At 37.0% G+C, this 17,695-nt stretch overlaps 1 protein-coding gene across 2 annotated transcripts in view; it reads right to left on the bottom strand.

The window, feature by feature from the left end:
- Positions 1 to 1,272: 1,272 nt before the first annotated feature.
- Positions 1,273 to 17,695, bottom strand: part of LOC108705582 (fumarate hydratase, mitochondrial) — an 80,399-nt gene continuing 63,976 nt past the window's right edge. For both annotated transcript variants that reach the window (XM_041564543.1, XM_041564542.1), the window contains 6 exons: positions 11,954 to 12,136; positions 8,098 to 8,263; positions 4,641 to 4,844; positions 3,544 to 3,671; positions 3,000 to 3,153; positions 1,273 to 1,461 (listed from right to left, as the gene is read on the bottom strand). In XM_041564543.1, coding sequence (XP_041420477.1) covers positions 1,319 to 1,461; positions 3,000 to 3,153; positions 3,544 to 3,671; positions 4,641 to 4,844; positions 8,098 to 8,263; positions 11,954 to 12,136 — 978 coding nt within the window. In that variant the 3' untranslated portion in view covers positions 1,273 to 1,318. The remainder of the gene's footprint in view (positions 1,462 to 2,999; positions 3,154 to 3,543; positions 3,672 to 4,640; positions 4,845 to 8,097; positions 8,264 to 11,953; positions 12,137 to 17,695) is intronic.

The following is a 17,695-nucleotide window of genomic DNA, read 5'->3' as shown; positions in this document are numbered from 1 at the left end:
CATGTTGCCATTAGGGATCCACTATTTTGGATTCGGCTGAGCCCCCGATTCCTTCTTGAAAGATTCGGCCAAATACCGGACCAGATCCTAATTTACATATGCAAATTAGGGGTGGGAAGGGGAAAACATTTTTTACTTTCTTGTTTTGTGAAAAAAAGTCAAGAGATTTCCCTCCCCGTCCCCCGATATGGATTCGGTTTGGCAGAGCAGAAAGATCTGGCCGAATCCTGCTGAAAAAGGCAGAATCCCGAACCAAATCCTGGATTCGGTGCATCCCTGGTTGCCATATTTAAGCTTCAGCAGTTTGTTAGCATTAAAAACTCTAACTGACAGGCTGAGAAGGGACAGTCAGGTTTAGGAACTTCAAGTAACAATTACTTACAAAAGCAGCCCTATGAGTGAAAACTATGAGTGTAACCCCATGGGTTTCATCTATCCTATTATTGGCCAAGAGGTGTAATGACCACATCCTACCACACTCAAATATAGTGCTTAGAAAGGGGTGGATCTTCTCTTTGGCTGCTAGTGTCCAGATCAACTGTTTTTTTCCCATTGAGCCTGGGTACACCAAGGCCCAGTAAAGCCATTGCCCTAGAGGGAAAAGTACTAGTGTTGGGGAGCAGGGAACCCCGTGAACGAGGTTAGATAGAAACAGGCTATATCTGTTATAGACTCTCTAGGAGAGTGAGATGGGTAGTACAGAGAGTAAGAGCAGCTTCGTGCTCAAGGATCTGTAGCAGGGAGTAGCTTCCCAAGACACCTAGATTGCCTTTAGTGAAGGGACCACAGTGGATAGGTTGTCAGGCTTAGACTCCTCCCTGACCACTCTGCTGGGTGAGATCCGGACCACTTTCAAGGTACATCTGCCTGAAGGAATTCCCTTACTACTTGACTACATACTTATGGTATTCCTCAGCTTTCTCATCACCTGTCCTAGTCTATAATATTATATCTGCCATACCTCATTTGACTGCAAGTAAACCTGTGGGACATTTGTCTTGTACAAATAAAACTGTTACTCTTTGTTTTCAACACAAGAACCTCCTGGCATCCATTATTCCTATTTTTATTGCACAGTAGCCTGAGAGTTGTAGTTACACTACACCATTCCTGACCTCTTCCAATTAGAGAAGGCCCTAGCCTGAAGTCACATGTAACCCATGCTCCTATCACTAGCTGGACATTAACTACTCTTGCTCTACCTAAGTTAGCGTTACATATATAAACACACACAAAACTATTTATTATTAAAAAACTCCTGCTTACAAAGTATAACAGAGTTGATTTATTTTATTAAGATAGCATAACAAATTCAAAGTTATTTGGGTCCAAGCATATCTTCTGGCTTTACCCACTGGTCAAATTGATCGGATGTAAGAAATCCAAGTTTAATTGCAGCTTCTTTAAGTGTTGTGCCTTCCTTATGGGCAGTTTTAGCAATTTTTGCTGCTTTATCATATCCTGCAAAGAATTAAAAAGGGTTAGGCATTTATAAGCATCCTTTTGCTAATTATTTCTATATATGAAAGCCAGTAAAAATCCATTTAGTACAGTACCATACCTGAGATACATTTGCTATAAGAGGTACACTGATTTTGGAGATTACTTTAACACTATACTTTATATTGTTTTAGAATTTTTTGCACACAGCCTTTTGCTGCCATTTTTTTTTTGTTTCTACTACCCCTTCTTCTTAGTCTTCCATCTACTGGAATGCCTGTCTTTTTAAATTCCTACTATTTTCGCCACCTTTTAACTGTGCACTATAGGTTACCAAGCTAAAATATATGTGGCCCCTTTAAGATATTTCATAATAGTCCCTCTATTATTAACTGGGTATAATAACCCAGCTGATACCCAGTATACCTTTTAACTTATTTTGGACTACTCCACAACTGAGAGAGATAAAATACTATACAAATCTTTGAGGGGTGGTTCACATTTAAATTTTTTAATTATGTAGACATTCATATTTCAAGACTATCTGCAATAGATTTTCATTTGTTTTTTTTAATTATTTTGATTTTTCATCTGTCCAGTGTGAAATTTAATTCCAATGGTGAGAAACATGGTAGGCGGGTGGAGCTATGGGGCCATGTAGCATTGAGACTTCTCAGTTATCTAAAATTTTACATGTGATATTTAAAGGGGTTGTTCTCCTTCAAACAGTTTTTTTCAGTTCAGGTGTCTTCTAGATAGCTAACAGGAAGATTTTCTTTTCAATTACCTTCTATTATCTATTTGTGACTGTTTAACTCATACTGGAGTGTAAAGTTTAATTTTTCACCTTCTCATGCATTTCTAAAGCAGCACTGGTAGAGGAGTCTCCGAGTCTGTAACTGTTCCAAATGATACATTATTTCATATATTTGTTATCTTTGGATCTGCTGAGCAGAATCCCAGAGTTTCATTAAAAGCAGCTGTTACAATTGATACAATAGTCGCTAATATTCCACAGATTGTAACACTTCAGAATCTGCCCCTGTATCACTGAGCTGCCAGACTGAAACACTAGAGACAGGAGAACATTTGAAAACAATTGAAAAAAGTAGGAAACCATGACAATCTCTCTCTGATTCATAGAAGTAATTTCCCAACTACCCTTAGACTTTCCACCAAAGAGTCTGCTGCATACAGATCCAAATTTAAAGCCTACTGTGTATATTCAAATGAGAAATAAAAAATGCATTAGCTAAAAATGTACTGTCTTCAGTTGTTCAGTGCTTTAAAGTTACATTACTGTATTAATTATTTGACTGAATATACACATTTTTCCTGAAACCGAATCTTGAAACAAATCCTAGATTCGGTGCAGCCCTATTTATTCCTAAAGTGCAATATTTACTTGGAAAAAACCTATACTAGCAAATTTTTTCAAACTCGTACCCTTTCTGTATAAAAGTAAAAAGAACATTTCTAAGATGTAAGAGTTTTCACTTGGATTATTACTGTTACTAGTCAAAACAAAAGGCAGGTATTTAAATAGATACATTTCTTACCTATATGAGTATTAAGTGCGGTAACAAGCATTAAAGACTCGCTCATTAATTTATTGATTCTCTCTGTATTGGCTTGTATTCCCACAACGCAGTTATCCGAGAATGAAACAGCTGCATCGCCCAGTAGCCTGACTGAATTTAGCACATTTTTGATCTGAAAATTAAAATGCATATAAAATATCACTTATGAGCCTAACAAGGTTATTCACCTTTACATGTGATATATACAAATGTGCACATTATTTTCATATTAAAAAAAATGCACATTTCTTAAGTAATTTTCGAAGAAATAGCATAGGGCAAAAAATTGTCTGAGGTTATTATTAATAATATATACGTTTATAAGTAAGCAATAATTTATGATGCGTACAGGAGTATGTGCCTACTGTTTCTGTTCTAGAGTACTTGTGCCTTTAAGGCAGCCAGAAACATCTGTTAGAAGCCTCACTGCGGTACTGCAAGTCCCATGTAAGAGTTTGAACCATTAGGGCTAAAGTTCATTGTTGTGCAAAAAAAATTCTTCAGTCAAAATGAAATAGCTTACAATTAAGGGCTTGAAAACATTTAATTCAAAGTGGCCATTGCTGCCTCCTATTGTTATAGCCACATGATTCCCCATCACCTGGGCTGCAACCATGGTAACAGCCTCACACTGAGTCGGATTTACTTTTCCTGCAGAGAAAAAAACATTACATATGTAATAAACATATTAAATACTATAAATGCTATAATATATATTATAATATCATTTTATATCTAAAATATTGTTTAGCCTTGAAAGAACTTGACCCTCTAAAACTTTGTTGTAATAAAACAATTATGGGCTTAAACTCACAATTTAAATAAATTTGAATGTTTGCTTATTTATGAAAAAATCGAAATGTAATAAACTAGATTGAAAATAATTGTGAAAAAAACTCAAACAACATTACCTCAAATTTGAGTTTATAAGCTTAAAAACTCAAATTTGTGAGGTTACAAATTTGGAAATCTCAAATTTAAAAAAAAATGGCTTGAATTTTGCCTACAACTCCCACTGACTTCAACATGACCTTGCTAGCTGTTAGATGCTGATTTTTTAATGTCAGTAGTTTTTGCTTAATAAATACCAGACATTCAATTTTTTGAAAATATAATTTGTAAGATTTTGTGCAAAAAATTCAAATCATGGCAAAAATTCAAATTCAAACCTTTATAAAATCACCCCTTAATGTAATAAAGGCTTTTTGAAGAGTATTTCTTGTCATGGTATTGTCTATAAAGATTTATATGGTGTGTGCCTAACTAAAACTGGTTTAAATGAGTGCTGACTACTAGAAAATGTTTTTATGTAAAAGTAAGAGTTTGAAAGATGTAATAAATTACTGTATCATATGGCCAACATGGAAGTGCAAACCTAGTAATCTGAATGTTGGATCAATTCCATACAGAGCAGAGTCTGATGGTCAGCTTATGAACTCTGAATAAACAATGTATCATACTGTAACTGCAATATGATTTAGTAAGAAACTGCACATCTCCTGTTATATTATCCTGTAAGACTTAACACAACACATTTTATTCATCAAGAGAACTTTGTGACATAAAAAAGGCTAAAAAAAATGTTTTGGAAAAAAAGTTGTCTGTTATTAATTTTACTACCTGGCATAATGCTGCTCCCAGGTTCATTTTCAGGCAAGATAAGTTCTCCAAGACCTGATCTTGGTCCAGACCCCAGAAACCTTATGTCATTAGCAATCTTCATTAGGCTACATGCTAATGTATTCAAAGTACCACTTAATTCAACAAGTGCATCATGAGCAGCAAGAGATTCAAATTTATTAGGTGCTGTGATAAATGGCAGACCTGGAAAAAAATGTAAAAAATTATTTTATTAACATTTATTTATAGCTCAGCCAAACACAACAATTTAAATTTTCATTTATAGTTTTGCATGGTGGACCCAATAGCTAGCTGTACAAATTAAGCAAATAGCTAGATGATTCTTTAACCCTTTCCTTACCAGCCGTTTTGACCTAGATACGAACATCTACTGCCAATAGAGAAGCGCCACTGTTCAGGAGAAGGGGGGTTGCGGGGGAGAGAGTTAGAAGCAGTCTGGAGAGGCAGCCTGAAGGGACTGGGAAACAATACCATTGCAAACTACTCCTACACATTTGTGTGTGCTTAACACATTTCCCTCATTTAACATTTACTACTTTCTCAAGATGCTCTTATTCCTCCTATTCTCATTAATCAAGCAGTTGGGTGTCTTTATCCTTTTCAATTGATGGTCACTATTACAATATTTTTAGAATCTACTTTAGTCTATTATTAACTTATATTTATTAGCACTGCACTTTATATCACCAGTATATTATGACTCAATTTTAATTAATTGTTTAAATTGTCCTCAGTCATAATCTAATTATTAATAATCAATTTATTAAACCAATGAGTACTATTTATCTAGGTGTTTTTAAATTGGGATTTTCAAATTAATTCCTAATCAATTTATGGTGATTAATTATGGTAATTCATTTGCACTGCACTTTATAATTTAATATTATTTATTAATCAAGTGATTTAACCCACTCATGCCTCCATTTTTGATTATTGAAACGTACCAGTAGCTGCTGCATTTCTCACCCTAGGCTTATACGCGAGTCAATAAGTTTTCCCAGTTTTTGTAGGTAAAATTAGGTACCTCGGCTTATACACGGGTCGGCTTATACACGAGTATATACGGTACTTCTGATTTCAAGGCCAAACATTCTACTAACAATAGGTTTACCCTAGAAAACTACCTATTATTAGAAAGAACAGATTCTGGTGAATCAAAAATGGGTAAATATACCTTTGTACTCCAAACTACCAAGTTGCAATTGTTTCCTAAATGTATAATATTTTATAGAAATTGGTGAATTTTTTGAAAAATGACCTCAAAGCTTCCACTCTACAGCATCATACAGTATCTCCCACACATCATTAGGTATCAATGTAAAACACCCCAAATATTAAAGCCTGTGGTCCACTGAACATCGTTAGGGGGGGGGGGAGCAAAGTTAGAAAAAAGTACTTTCACCCCAGAAAACCATATATTTTCAGAAAGTACACATTCCCCTGAATCCAAATTGGGTATGCATGTCTTTCTACTCCAAAGCACCAAGCTGCAAAACTTTCCTAAGTTTGGCAATTTTAGGGACATTTTCAAAAATCACCTCAAAACTTCCAACCTGCCATATCGTACATCCCACATACTATTGAGTATCAAGATAAATCACCCCAAATATGAAAGCCTGGGGTCCTCTGAACAGTTTGATGGCCAATATGTATAGGTTTACCTAAGCACGAGGCATACAGGGGCCCCAAAATGAAGACCCCCCATATGGTCTGTCATTTCAGGTACTGCAAAATCACATTTACATTGTTTTTGGGGGGGGCAAAGGTAGAAAAAGTAATTAGTAGTAGTAAGTTCACCCCAGAAAACCATATATTTTTGGAAAGTACACATTCCAGCAAATCCAAATTGGGTATGCATGTCTTTGTACTCCAAGTCGCAAGCCTTTCCTAAATTTTGTGATAAAAGCAGCGATTTTTACATTTCTGAAAATCGCCTAAAAATATTGCAAATGGCCGCATTTATCTCACCCAATTTCTTACGTACAATTGTAAAACACCATAAAATATTGATGCCAAGGGTCTACATAACAGTTTGATGCACAATATGCATAGAAATATCAAGGCAGCTAGCATGTGCGGACCCCAGATTAAAATAATGCAACTTCGACTATGGAAAACGCATTGCCAAATGTGCTTTAGTGCAGGCGACTTTTCATTGTAGCCTATGGGGAAACACGTTGAGGCAGTTTGGGGAGATTGAGACGAGGCGATTAGTCGACAGGCGTCAAAATCTCCCCGTGTGAACTAACCCCAAGCATGTGTAAGGGCATGTAAGTGTGTAAAAAAATGTGCACTTACCGTTTTTGTAGCAGGAGGATCACTAGAGTCACTGGAGGCAGCCTGGACAGCAGAGTTACTGAGCAGCAGGAAGTGAGTGGGCGGATGTGCGACGGAGAGCAGGTAAGAAAGCAGCATAAGCGCTTTTGCAGCAGCATTTGCTACTTTGAAGTCGGATCTGCGACGCGATTGGGTTGACAGCCCACCAGCCTTGTTGCCAAGGGGGCTGTCAACCCTCCTGACTCTCTGCAGAGGCGGCAGAGAGAAGGACTCAGCTGCAGGAGAACGTACGAGGTACATTCTTGGCAGCCTGAGCCCTGAACCGCCAGCACGTACGCTTTACATGCTTGGTGGTTAAAGGGTTAAATGTCCCACCAAGCCACTCTTAAATGGATTGTTAACCATTTGTTTTCTATTAAAATGTAAGGAACAGTAACACCAACAAATAAGTGTTTTAAATAATTCAAGTATAATATACTGTAAAAAAAATGTCACTGTTTTTTGTTTACAATTTGTGATCTCTATACTTTCGCTACTATGTATGTATCTTAATTTTTTTTAAAGGGGATGTAAAGGCAAAAAAATAAAATCTCTTTATACTGTTCCCTAGTTGCAAAGAAAGATATCTCTAATATACTGTCATTATAACATTTGTACAGTTTTTATAAAAAAGCTTACAGGGCTGGGAAAGAAGGTGCTGGGGGGGTTGTTCAGCATGGAGGTTAGCAGAGAATGGAAAAGGTTAGTCAGGTTAAACAAATAAAACGTAAAATAACCCCGAAAAAAAGCTTCCATATCACTGAAAAGTAACTGTTTCCCTGCTCAGCATTTGGGACAGTCTAGAGAACTGTGTCTGCAGCAGACACAGGAAGTAAACCAAAGGGGAATAGGATTACATTCATTTTTTTTTTTTTTTTTTTATAAAAACCGTCATTTGTTTAATAACGGTATATTAGAGATATCTTTCATTACAACTAGGGAACAGTATAAAGAGGTTTTATTTTTTGCCTTTACATACCCACATAAGTGGACTTTTAGTTTATTAAAGAATTTTCTATACCATTTTTGTAATTCCACTTCTGTAGATATAAGATATAGGAATACCTGTAAGGGTCACAAAATATGTTTTACAAAGCAACGCCCACATTTACAAGCTTACCTGTTAGTTCTGCCACTTTAGCCGCAACTTTCTCTGCAAATCCAATTCTGGTGTTTAAGCCTGTTCCAACTGCTGTACCGCCAGCTGCTAATTCATAGACCCTTGGCAATGCAGATTTAATCCTACTAACACCATATTTTATTTGTTGAACATAACCACCAAATTCCTGAAATAAATTGTGAAATCAGTACATAACTTTCTATGTTTAGAACACATCAACATCAAAACATCTTTTAGGCAAAATGAGCCATCTAAAGATGTATTAGACCTAACTTTCAATCAAAATCTAATGTTCATCTTTTGCACAAAGAGAGAATGAAAAAAAAAAAAAAAAGAAAGAAGGGAGAAAGAAGAGTAACTTCATTATTTCATAAACAGTATAGAATTTTTATATTTAGATTTTATATTATTTCAGAGAACAATTGTTCCCCTTTAAAGATGTGCATCCACTCCCTCAAATTTAATGAGACGCACATTAAAGAAAGCTTCTTTCCAGACAAACTACAAGCAAATACAAAATAAATGCAGAAAGTATACTGACAATGCAATTTTTATTTTGTATCCTCTACTAAGTAATCAACAAGATGTCCTGAGCACAGCCCTCCAACAATGCGGATGAGTGCATAAGGAACTGAAGCTACTGTTTACATGAGCACTGTCTCCTGAAGCCTGCTACTAGGGCTTTACACCACATGATAAATCTGCCCCAGAACCAGACCAGTGTTTCAGCACCCACAGATATGAAGGGGTTTGTGGAGAGCATTGAACCAACCTTAACAAAAATGTAAAGTCAGTAAATACTAAATGCTTAAAATTTGAAAACTAAATATAATAAGGGTTAATTTCCACCACCCCTCCCAGGCACTGGTGTTTGTTTGCTGCAATGATCCTGGTAAAATGCTGACAAGTAAAAGTTGAGTTTGCATTATTTTCCGCTTTGATAACTATGCATGTCAACAGCAGACAAATGTCCAGTGTACCGTGGTCCTTATAGTTCTTATACAGAGAAATAATAGCATACTGTTCTCAATTTATTCCCTTAAGAAGTAAATGTAGAAGCACCAAGAACCACCCTATGTGGCTCTATATATTAAAGTTAATAAGAAAGAAGAGAAAGGCATTTAAAAACTGTCTGTGGTGATATAAGCTGCATTTAATGAATATAAACACTATAATAAATATTGTAAAACCACAATCCGGAATGCAAACATAGCAAATGAGGAGCACATTGTGGCTGAGGCTAAGAATAACCCCAAAAAGTTTTTAAGTATGTTAATAGTAAAAATATGTGGGTTAATAATGTTGCTCATTTAAATAATGGTACCAGTATATGGCAATTATTGGCCAGTAAGTTTGACATCTGTGATGTGCAAATTATTTGAAGGCTTCTTAAAGGGGTTGTTTACCTTTTAGTTAATTTTTAGTATGGTTACGAGAGTGATATTCTGAGACAATTTGCAATTGGTTTTTATTTTTTATTATTTGTGGATTTTGAGTTACTTGGTTTTATATTCAGCAGCTCTCCATTTTGCAATTTTAGCAATCTGGTTGCTAGGGTGCAAATTACTATAGCAACTATGAATAGGAGACTGGAAAATAATTAGGGAAGGGTCAAATAGTAATTTAAGTAATAAAAAGTTGCAATAACAATAAATGTGTAGCCTTACAGAGCATTTGTTTTTAGGTGGAGCCAGTGACCCCCATTTGAAAGCTGGAAAGAGTCAGAAGAAGGCAAATAATTAAAAAAACATTGGCGCCAAGGCCCCCATTAAAATTTTTAAAAAAACACTGTTAGCCAGGGGTTCAATGAAATAAAGCATTGGTGTTCAGTGGAACTTATCCTAAGTTCTTCTTCAGTTTCCTTTCGTAGCTTCAGGATTTCAACTTTGGGTCTTTCGTGGCTTTGGGTCTTCGGCAAAGACAATATAATTGATGTAAAAGAAGGTTTAATTTCTGGTGTCAGTATCTCTTTAAGGTCCATCTTTTGGACAGGGCCCCCCTGGAAGTTCCAACCTTAGGTCAGAACCCCCATAGCTCATGAGAGGGTGGTTTTAGTTTAAATGTTAGTATGTTATAGAATGGCCAATTCTAAGCAACGTTCCAACTGGGTCACTGATCCCATTTAAAAACAAATGCTCTGTAAGACTACAAGTTTATTGTTATTGCTACTTGTTACTACTCATCTTTCTATTCAGGTCCTCTGCTCTTCATATTAAAATCCAATCTACTACTACTGAGTCAGCACTCAGAATTCTTTGTAGATCAGTTAGTAACTTAAAGATGAACTAACTGATCTACAAAGAATACTGAGTGCTGACTGCATAATGTGCACAATATGAGACCTAGTGCAATGTAAATCGTGACAGCGTCTCAGGTAATATAAGATCAGATATTTATAATTGTTTTGAGAAGACTGTTTTGGACATACGGACTATAAATCACAAATGGTTAATATGTGAATGCACTAAATAGTAAGTTAATTAATGATGTCACTGCAGAAGGATGTTGAATATAAGCGTTTGGTGGAAGTAATCACATTAGGCTTGATAAAGGGTCCAGTAGGGCCCGAAACGTCGCCCTTTTGTTTGTTCATATATGGGCTAATAAACACTACGGATTATTGCATCAATTTGAGTGTGCTGCTGGATTTCTTGTTCTGGATGTGAAGTGTACCCAAAAAGCAGGCGAGGGTCTTCCAATTCAGCACCTGAGACCCACACGGGTTTAATGAAGGTAGAGCACTCCTAATTACTATTACATACTATGATAGAATGGCAGCAACACTAGGCTGGTGCTAAAATATTTAGACAAATACAGACTGGAAAGAGAGGCTCCCAGTGCCAATGTTACAATACCTGATTCTTCTTCACTGTTCAGCCTGGAGTCACAGGGTAAAGGCTTTTGTTCATTTCCCCCTCCCTCCTTCTCGACCACTCCCACATCAGGCTCTGCCTCCCTGTCAGCAGTAGCTCCGGAAGAACTGGAGATAATGTGCTCGCCGCACAAAGCTTAGGGAGGTCTGTGTACTCTGGTGCCAAGATGATGTCATAGGTCAAATCAGAAGTGTCAATTCAATTTTTTTTTCTCCTTTCCATTTTCCTTTGAAAAAAATGTGTGCAATTCCACAGATACACCACTGTTTGCACTGTGTGAAGGTTAATGTGCATGAAAAAGAAAACAATGTATCATATAAGAAACACTGTTTAAAAACTGGTTAAAAATACTTCCTTTTCCATACAGAACAAAAAAGTAAGTAAATGTTACTTTTTTTGTTCTTTATGCTAAAGGAAGTATTTTTAACCAGTTTTTAAATAAAGTGTTTCTTATATGATACATTGTTTTCTTTTTCATGCACATTCACATAATGCAAACACCCAGTGGTGTATCTGTGGAATTGCACACTATTTTTTCAAAGGACAATGGAAAGGAGAAAAAAAACTTTGAATTGACACTTCTGATTGGACCTATGACGTCATCTTGGCACCAGAGTACACTAATGGGGGGGGTATTTAATGGACACATTGCTAATACACAATATCCTTGAGAAAGGTCCCTCGGATTGAGATGTAATTTTGTTCACAATAAAAGAAAATATTCTTCACAAGACAGCGTGTGCTGATCCTCCTTATACCATATATATATATATATATATATATATATATATATATATATATATATATATATATATATATATATATATATATATATATATATATATAGTGTATACTAAATATATATATATACTAATATTGCTCGCTATTATGAAGGTTGCTTGTTAAAGATATATAACCTTCGTTAATTAATTATAAACAACGTTGTGTGTTATATATATGTAAAAGCAAGTTTTATATTATACCTGGCCAAGAGTAAGTGGCACTGCGTCTTGTGTGTGTGTGCGACCAATTTTTATGATATTCTCAAACTCCTTTGATTTTGCATCCAATGCATCATGTAACTTTTGTAGTCCAGGTAAAAGCACTTCGTGAACCTCTTTTGCAGCAGCAATATGCATGGCTGTAGGAAATGTATCATTTGAACTCTATAGGAAAGGAACAGAATAAGAAATTTATTGACTTGGGATCTTAGGCTGCTTGCATACAAATTTTGAGATTCTGTTTCAAATGCCCTTGAAAGAAGAAATAAAATTGGCTGAGCATTTATCACAGAATTATCAGTGGCACTGTGAGAATGCATGCAACTGAAATGTAACAATACTTGATATAACTTTTAAAGGGAAGTTGTTTAAAGTTGTTGCCCGAACAATTTGAAATTATTGGATTATTGAATGAAAACCAGCGCAAACAGCCTCCCTTCTCATTTAAGGTGAACTACCACTTTAAGGTACTGAAAAGCTGCCATGTGGCACTTGAATGGTTACTCTTCTAGAAATTCTTGTATGAGTGCAAAATAATGAAAAAATCTTTATAACAGTATATTGATTGAAAGTTCATGTTGTCCATTCAGAAAATATCAAAGGCTTACGTTTAAAGGACATAAGTATTACCTAATATGCCTACAATTTTTAAAAAAATTGTATTGAACACCATTCAATTAAATTCAATGTTTGAATCAGGCTGCTGACTGGAATAAAGCAACTTAAAGCAAACAAATCAACTGAAAAGGATAAGTATTTATTAACTGCTATTTTATATTAAGGTTTATATTTAACTACTGTGGTTTTATTTTTTAAAGGTTTTTTTTTCTGTCTTGGGTGCTAAACAGCAAAGTTTGGTGTGCTAGTGTGCTTACAGCAGGTTTGTCACAACCTGCTTTACCTTGCAGTTAGTTTTCCCTCCGTTTGAGGGGGTGGGGTTTGATTATTTGCACCTGAACAGACTGTATAAATCGAACCCCTGGGACTCCAGTGGAGCTTGCTCTAGTGTTAGCTTCTCTTAAGTGGGGGATCTGTAAGTGGGGGATCTGTAAGTGGGGGATCTGTAAGTGGGGGATCTGTAAGTGAAGTTATAAACACTGGAGTTAAGTGGGGGATCTGGAAGTGGAGTTATAAACACCGGAGTTTAAAACTAAAGGAGGTTCAAACTAGGTCAAAAGTTTGTTCTAAACCCTAATTTTTATTTTATATATTTATTTTTATTTTTTCCTGTTTTGATCTGTAACTGGGATAATGAGTGCTAGAAAGACTGAAGGTCTGACTCAGTGCACAGTCTGCCATATGTATGCAGATTTGGAACAAGAGATCCAAAATGCTTACCTCTGTGGTGGTTGTGAGCAAATTGCCACTTTGGAGGCTCAAGTTAGAGCACTACAGCAAAAAATTGCAACACTGCGGTCGATTGACAATCTTGAAAGGAGTCTTTCGCTCACTGAGCAGGACCTAGCGGGGTCAAATAGTTTGGGGGGAACAGAACAGCAGCAGGATGTTGAGGCAGCTAGCTGGGTGAAAGTTAGAAAATCTAAGGTGGGCAAAAGGAAAATGGAGGCTGATCCGGAGATTATACATCGCAACAAAATTTGCCAGATTGTGTGAAGATGATGGGAGTATGAACTCTGGATTGGCAATTCTAGATGGGGCTGATCTCTCTAACAGCCGGGAGACCAGTTTCTCTAGTAGTGGTGGGAAGGAGAGTAGAGTCAGGCCTAAGCAGATTGTGGTTGTAGGGGACTCAATTATTAGGAAAGTGGATAGGGTAATCGCTACAACCGAACAGTTTGCTGTCTACCTGGTGCCAGGGTTCGGCATGTGGTTGATCGGATAGACAAATTATTGGGTGGGGCTGGGCATGAACCAGCTGTCTTAGTGCATATCAGTACTAATGACAAAATAAATGGTAGATGGAAGACCTTAAAGAGTGATTTCAGTGATCTAGGCTCTAAGATCAAGAAAAAGTCTTCCAATGTCATCTTTTCTGAAATTTTGTCTGTGCCACGTGCAAGTTTAGGAAAACAGCGGGAGTTTAGGGAGCTAAATGCGTGGCTCAGGTCTTGGTGCAGGAAGGAAAGGTTTGGGTTCTTAGAGCACTGGGCTTAATTTTCTTTGGGGTACAACCTATACAGTCGTGACGGTTTGCACCTCAATGGAAGGGGGTCCGCAGTACTAGGGAAAAGAATGGCTAAAAGGGTGGAGTAGTGTTTAAACTAGGCAAGGGGGGGTGGGTGAGATACAGAATTATAGGGAAGCTAGGGTAAACGGGGCAGTGGGGTTAGTAAGGGGTCATGGGGGAGGAGTGAGGGGGGCATACAGTTTACCAGCTAAGGAGGTCCCTCTGTTACAAGGAAAACAGAATAATACTAACTTAACGTATAATTCTCCACTAAGTGATGCAAATTTCAAAAGTAAAAGTAGTAACCTCCGCTGTATGCTGGCAAATGCACAGAGTTTGTCAGGTAAAATGGGAGACCTAGAATTAATTGCATGCTCTAAAAATTATGATATAATTGGTATCACTGAGACCTGGTGGGATGAAACATGTGACTGGATTGTGAATTTAAATGGTTACACCCTTTTTAGGAGGGACAGAGGGATTAAAAAGGGTGGAGGAGTGTGTTTGTATGTGAAGCCTGAATTAAAGCCATGCGCTAAAGAAATAACAATAGCTGGCACTGGTGAGGGTGTAGAATCACTCTGGGTAGAGATTTTAACTGGGCAAAAGGTAACAAAAAGAATAATCATTGGTGTATGCTATAAACCACCTCGTATAAGTGTCGAGTATGAAGCCCAGCTACTCTTGCAGATACCAGTGGCTTCACAGCTGGGTCAAGTTGTTGCTATGGGTGACTTCAATTATCCAGACATTGACTGGGGTAATGGGGTTGCTAAGACAGAAAAAGCTAGTAGGTTTGTAAATATGCTGAATGACAACTTTTTATTCCAGCTTGTTCAAGAACCTACTAGGAATAACTCTCTTTTGGACCTTGTAATAACTAACAATACTGAATTCATCCCTAACATTTGTGTGGGTGAGCATTTAGGGAATAGTGATCATAACATGGTCTCCATTGAGATTCTGTTGCAGAAGCAATTCTATAAGGGAATAACTAAAACACTAAATTTCAGACGTTCAAACTTTGACAGTATAAGGGCATCTCTGCAACATATTAAAGAGATACTGACACCAGAACTTAAACTCTCTTTTACATCTATCATAATATTGCCGTTGAAAGCTACTTATCCCTTTGCCATAAAGTATTTGCACAATGCTTTTACATTACCTGTCTGATGCCCCATGTTCCTGTATGAGGGGGCTGCCATATTTGTGCAGCAGGAGTCCGTTAGCATTAGAAACTCTAACTGACAGGCTGAGATGGGACAGTCAGGTTGGCAAAACAGTCAGGTTTAGAAACTTCAACCAGCAATTACTTTCAAAAACAAACCTCTCCGCAAAAAACAATCAACGTGACCTATAGATAACTTTTATTGTACATCCATAATTTAAAAAGTAGTTTTTTAGTGTCAGTATCACTTTAAGTGGGAAATGCTTTTCACAGGGTTAAACACAGAACAAAAATGGGAAGTCGTTAAAATGCTGCTTAATAAATATACTTGTCAGTATATTCCACTTGTAAGCAAGGAACGTCGTTGCAAAGCAAAACCTTTTTGGTTCAATAGAAGCGTTGGTGTTGAGGTGGGTAAGAAAAGACGTGCTTTTAAGGCTTTCAAGTTGGCTGGTACAGCCGAAACATTTATAAGTTACAAGGAGGCCAATAAATCATGCAAAGAAGCTATAAGGCAGCTAAAATTGATATAGAAAAGGATATTGCAGCAAGCAGTAAAAAAAATCCAAAATTATTTTGGTGTTGAGGTGGGTAAGAAAAGACGCGCTTTTAAGGCTTTCAAGTTGGCTGGTACAGCCGAAACATTTATAAGTTACAAGGAGGCCAATAAATCATGCAAAGAAGCTATAAGGCAGCTAAAATTGATATAGAAAAGGATATTGCAGCAAGCAGTAAAAAAAAATCCAAAATTATTTTTTAAATGTGTTAATAGTAAAAAAAATGAAGCACGAAGGGGTGGGACCCTTACTATCAGAGGGGGGTCAGCTGGTTGATGAAAACAAAATAAAAGCGCAGATTCTGAACTCATATTTTTCATCTGTCTACACAAATGAGGAACCAGTAGTGAAGGTTTCCTTCTTAACAGTCCCAATTCTAGTAATACAACTAATGATGCATGGTTCACACATTAAGAAATTCAAAAGATATTAGAACATGTTAAGATTAACAAAGGTCCCGGGCCAGATGGTATTCATCCCAGGGTAATTAGGGAGCTTAGCTCTGTGATTTCCAAACATCTTTACTTAATTTTTCAGGATTTATTGAGATCTGGCATAGTGCCGAGAGACTGGCAAATTGCTAATGTGGTGCCTCTATTCAAAAAAGGATCCCGTTCTCAGCCTCAAAACTATAGGCCAGTTAGTCTGACATCAGTGGTAGGAAAGCTTTTCAAAGGGTTAATAAAGGATAAGATACCGGACTTCATTGCAAATCATAATACTATGAGTTTGTGCCAGCATGGTTTTATGCGTAATAGATCTTGCCAGACTAACTTAATTTCTTTTTATGAGAAGGTAAGTAGAGACCTCGATTCTGGGATGCCAGTGGATGCGATTTACTTAGACTTTGGTAAAGTATTTGATACAGTGCCACACAAAAGGTTACTGGTTAAATTAAGGAATGTTGGCCTGGAACATAGTATTTGTACCTGGATAGGGAACTGGCTAAAAGATAGACTACAAAGAGTGGTGGTAAATGGAACATTTTCTAATTGGACCAGTGTTGTTAGTAGAGTACCGCAGGGCTCTGTACGAGGTCCCTTGCTTTTCAACTTATTTATTAATGACCTGGAGGTGGGCATTGAAAGTACTGTTGCTATTTTTGCAGATGATACTAAATTGTGCAGAACTATAGGTTCCATGCAGGATGCTGCCAATTTGCAGAGTGATTTGTCTAAACTGGAAAACTGGGCAGCAAACTGGAAAATGAGGTTCAATGTTGATAAATGCAAGGTTATGCACTTTGGCAAAAATAATATAAATGCAAGTTATACACTAAATGGCAGTGTGTTGGGAGTTTCCATAAATGAGAAGGATCTAGGGGCCTTTGTAGATAACACGTTGTCTAATTCTGGGCAGTGTCATTCTGTGGCTATTAAAGCAAATAAAGTTCTGTCTTGCATAAAAAAGGGCATTAACTCAAGGGATGAAAACATAATTATGCCTCTTTATAGGTCCCTGGTAAGGCCTCTTCTGGAGTATGCAGTGCAGTATTGGACTCCAGTCCTTAAGAGGGATATAAATGAGCTGGAGAGAGTGCAGAGACGTGCAACTAAATTGGTTAGAGGGACGGAAGACTTAAATTATGAGGGTAGACTGTCAAAGTTGGGGTTGTTTTCTCTGGAAAAAAGGCGCTTGCGAGGGGACATGATTACACTTTACAAGTACATTAGAGGACATTATAGACAAATAGCAGGGGACCTTTTTACCCATAAAGTGGATCACCGTACCAGAGGCCACCCCTTTAGACTAGAAGAAAAGAACTTTACTTTGAAGCAACGTAGGGGGTTCTTCACAGTCAGGACAGTGAGGTTGTGGAATGCACTGCCGGGTGATGTTGTGATGGCTGATTCAGTTAATACCTTTAA

Source organism: Xenopus laevis, chromosome 5S (assembly GCF_017654675.1).
Source record: "Xenopus laevis strain J_2021 chromosome 5S, Xenopus_laevis_v10.1, whole genome shotgun sequence".
Classification (NCBI taxonomy): Eukaryota; Metazoa; Chordata; class Amphibia; order Anura; family Pipidae; genus Xenopus; species Xenopus laevis.
The sequence above is the reverse complement of the archived record's forward strand: the minus strand, read 5'-3'. Positions and strand labels throughout refer to the sequence as shown.